Source organism: Lycium barbarum, chromosome 10 (assembly GCF_019175385.1).
Source record: "Lycium barbarum isolate Lr01 chromosome 10, ASM1917538v2, whole genome shotgun sequence".
Taxonomy (NCBI): Eukaryota; Viridiplantae; Streptophyta; class Magnoliopsida; order Solanales; family Solanaceae; genus Lycium; species Lycium barbarum.
This window is the reverse complement of record NC_083346.1, coordinates 78359334-78361883: the sequence shown is the minus strand read 5'-3', so window position 1 is coordinate 78361883 and position 2550 is coordinate 78359334. Positions and strand designations below refer to the sequence as shown.

Below are 2550 nucleotides of genomic sequence, written 5' to 3'. Positions count from 1 at the left end.
AACAGCGGCGCAGGTGCGGAGGAACTGAGCCTAGTCGGTAAGCCGGTCCGTAGGGATGTTTGGGTCGCTGACAGCGGCAACGGATCAGGCTCCAATGGGTCATCCGAAGTCCTAAAACTGCTTGAAGCATTGGCCAAACGGATCGACACCAATGAGAAAAAGGTGGAAAATTATAATTCACAAGTTGACCAGATCCCCGGGGCCATACCGATCTTAAGAGGGCCAAATTCCATACGGTACCGTCAAAGGTGTTACCCTCCGAGCGCAGCCCTGAAGTTGATCCCGAAGAGGTTTAAGATACCGGACATTCCTAAGTACGACGGAACGATGGATCCACAGGAACACGTGACTTCCTATACTTGTGCCATAAAAGGCAATGATCTCAAAGATGACGAAATTGAGTCAGTGCTGCTAAAGAACTTCAGCGAGACGTTGTCCAAAGGGGCAATGACATGGTATTCTATGCTTCCTGAACACTCTATTAACTCATTTGAAATGCTTGCAGATACTTTTTTTAAGGGTCATGCTAGAGCTCGGAAGGTTCAAGCAAGGAAAGCTGATATATTTTGGATCGCCCAAAAGGACAACGAATTACTACGAGAATTCGTATCAAGATTCCAAAAGGAACAGATGCTTTCGCCCCCGGTTCCGGAAGAATGGGCAGCACAAGCTTTCACCAAGGGGAAAATCCCTCGGAGTTCCGCCACCTCATTTAAACTGAAGGAGAACTTATTAGAGTACGAGGCCGTGACATGGGCTGATGTCCACAACAAGTATGAGTCCAAAATCCGAGTGGAGGTTGATCAACTCAAGCTCCCACCAGGTTCGGCAACCTAAAGCAGAAATGCAGATAGACCGTAAAGGGTGGTCAAAATAAAGGCGAAGCCATCAAAGGATAGGTACTAGCCATACGGTCAGTCGGAAAGGTCCAACTTTAGGACAGACAGAAGAAGAAGCGGTCACAATCATCACTTGATCAGGATTGATAGGCAAAATGATCACAGTCCAGGTCACCGAGGTTTGCAACTTAGGAATGATACTGGCATGTTGTCTAGTAATGGCGAGAGCCCAAAGTTGTCCTACTACAATTTTAATGTTGATGTTGTGGGTCTCGTTTCAGCCATTGGCCATATTAAGGACATGAGATGGACAAGGCCACTTCGGTTCGATCCTGCTCAAATAGATCCGAATGTGGTGTGCGAGTACCACGATACTCATGGTCATCGGACTGAGGACTGTCGGCAACTAAGGGATGAAGTAGATCGACTGTTGAAGAACGGGCACTTGCATGAATTCTTAAGTATCGAGAAAAAGGAAATTACAAAAGCAGGGAAACGAATAAGCAGGTTGAACCAGTGGAACCTCAACACGTGATCAATATGATTATCGCCGGGGCAGAAATTCCTCGAGGTCCAATGGTGAAGAGCATAAAGGTCTCGATCACTCGGGAAAAAAGAACCAGGGATTACATACCGGAGGGTTCCATTTCCTTGAATGATGAAGATGCGGAGGGCATCATTCAACCCCACAATGCTGCTTTGGTAATTTCTATCCTCAATAATAAATATCAGGTTAAGCGTATTTTGATTGATCCATGTAGTTCGTCCAATATTATCCGTTGGAAAGTGGTAGAGCAGCTGAGGCTGTTGGACCAAATTGTGCTAGAAGCTCAAGTTCTCAACGGGTTCAACGTGGCGTGTGAAACTACGAAGGGGGAAATCACTCTGCTGGTGAATACCACCGGGACAGTTCGGCAAATGAAGTTCTATGTCATTGAAGGACAAATGAGATACAATGCATTGCTTGGCAGACCATGTGTGCATGATATGAGGGAAGTACCCTCTAAGTTACACCAAATGTTGAAGTTTCCAACCCCGAAGGGGGTAAAAACAGTTCATGGAGAGCAGCCGGCGGCAAGAGAGATGTTTGCAGTTGAGAAAGCACCTCTGATACCAAAGGAACTATCCTCAAAGGCCGTAGAAAAGCCAGTCAAAGGCACAAATGTTGAATAGAAATCACATAACTCGGGCCCAGTTAGCCCGAAGATAGAGGAAGAAATAACAAATTCTAAGGAAGATGACTTCAGGGTTTCCAGGTCGTTTGTGTTGAAGGATGATTCGGATTCCACCAAGGCGACTGTGGAGGAGTTAGAACAAATCATCTTGTTCGTATATTTGCCGGATAGAAAGGTATACCTGGGCACGGGACTAACCCTGGACCTCAGGCGTAAATTAATTAAATTTCTTCAAGCTAACGCAGATTATTTTGCATGGTCCTATTTAGACATGACAGGTATTCCACCGGAGGTGACGACTCACAAGCTACGTCTTGATCAAAATTTCCCCCGATGAAGCAAAAAAGGAGACCAATGGCCTAAGTTAAGCATAAGTTCATCAAAGAAGAGGTAACAAAGCTTTTAAAAATAGGTTCTACTCGGGAAGTCATATACCCGGACTGGTTAGCTAACGTAGTAGTTGTGCCTAAGAAAGGTAATAAATTCAGAATATGTATAGATTATAAAGATTTAAATAAATCATGCCCAAGGATTCA

General features: G+C 45.0%; 2 protein-coding genes across 2 annotated transcripts; both read left to right on the top strand.

The window, feature by feature from the left end:
• Positions 1-327: 327 nt before the first annotated feature.
• Positions 328-1374, top strand: LOC132613068 (uncharacterized). Its single transcript, XM_060327124.1, has 2 exons — positions 328-823; positions 1121-1374. Exons 1-2 carry the CDS (start codon positions 328-330, stop codon positions 1372-1374), a joined length of 750 nt encoding a protein of 249 aa, XP_060183107.1.
• A 5-nt stretch (positions 1375-1379) lies between these two features.
• Positions 1380-2012, top strand: LOC132613067 (uncharacterized). Its single transcript, XM_060327123.1, has one exon. The coding sequence runs from the start codon at positions 1380-1382 to the stop codon at positions 2010-2012; it is 633 nt and encodes a 210-aa protein (XP_060183106.1).
• Positions 2013-2550: the final 538 nt, after the last annotated feature.

Bases quoted from the DNA above. Each gene is read 5' to 3' on its own strand.
- LOC132613068 (XM_060327124.1), top strand. From the start codon at position 328: ATGGATCCACAGGAACACGTGACTTCCTATACTTGTGCCATAAAAGGC. The intron at 824-1,120 runs GTTCGGCAACCT...GTCTCGTTTCAG, and splicing joins TCAACTCAAGCTCCCACCAG to CCATTGGCCATATTAAGGAC.
- LOC132613067 (XM_060327123.1), top strand. From the start codon at position 1,380: ATGATTATCGCCGGGGCAGAAATTCCTCGAGGTCCAATGGTGAAGAGC.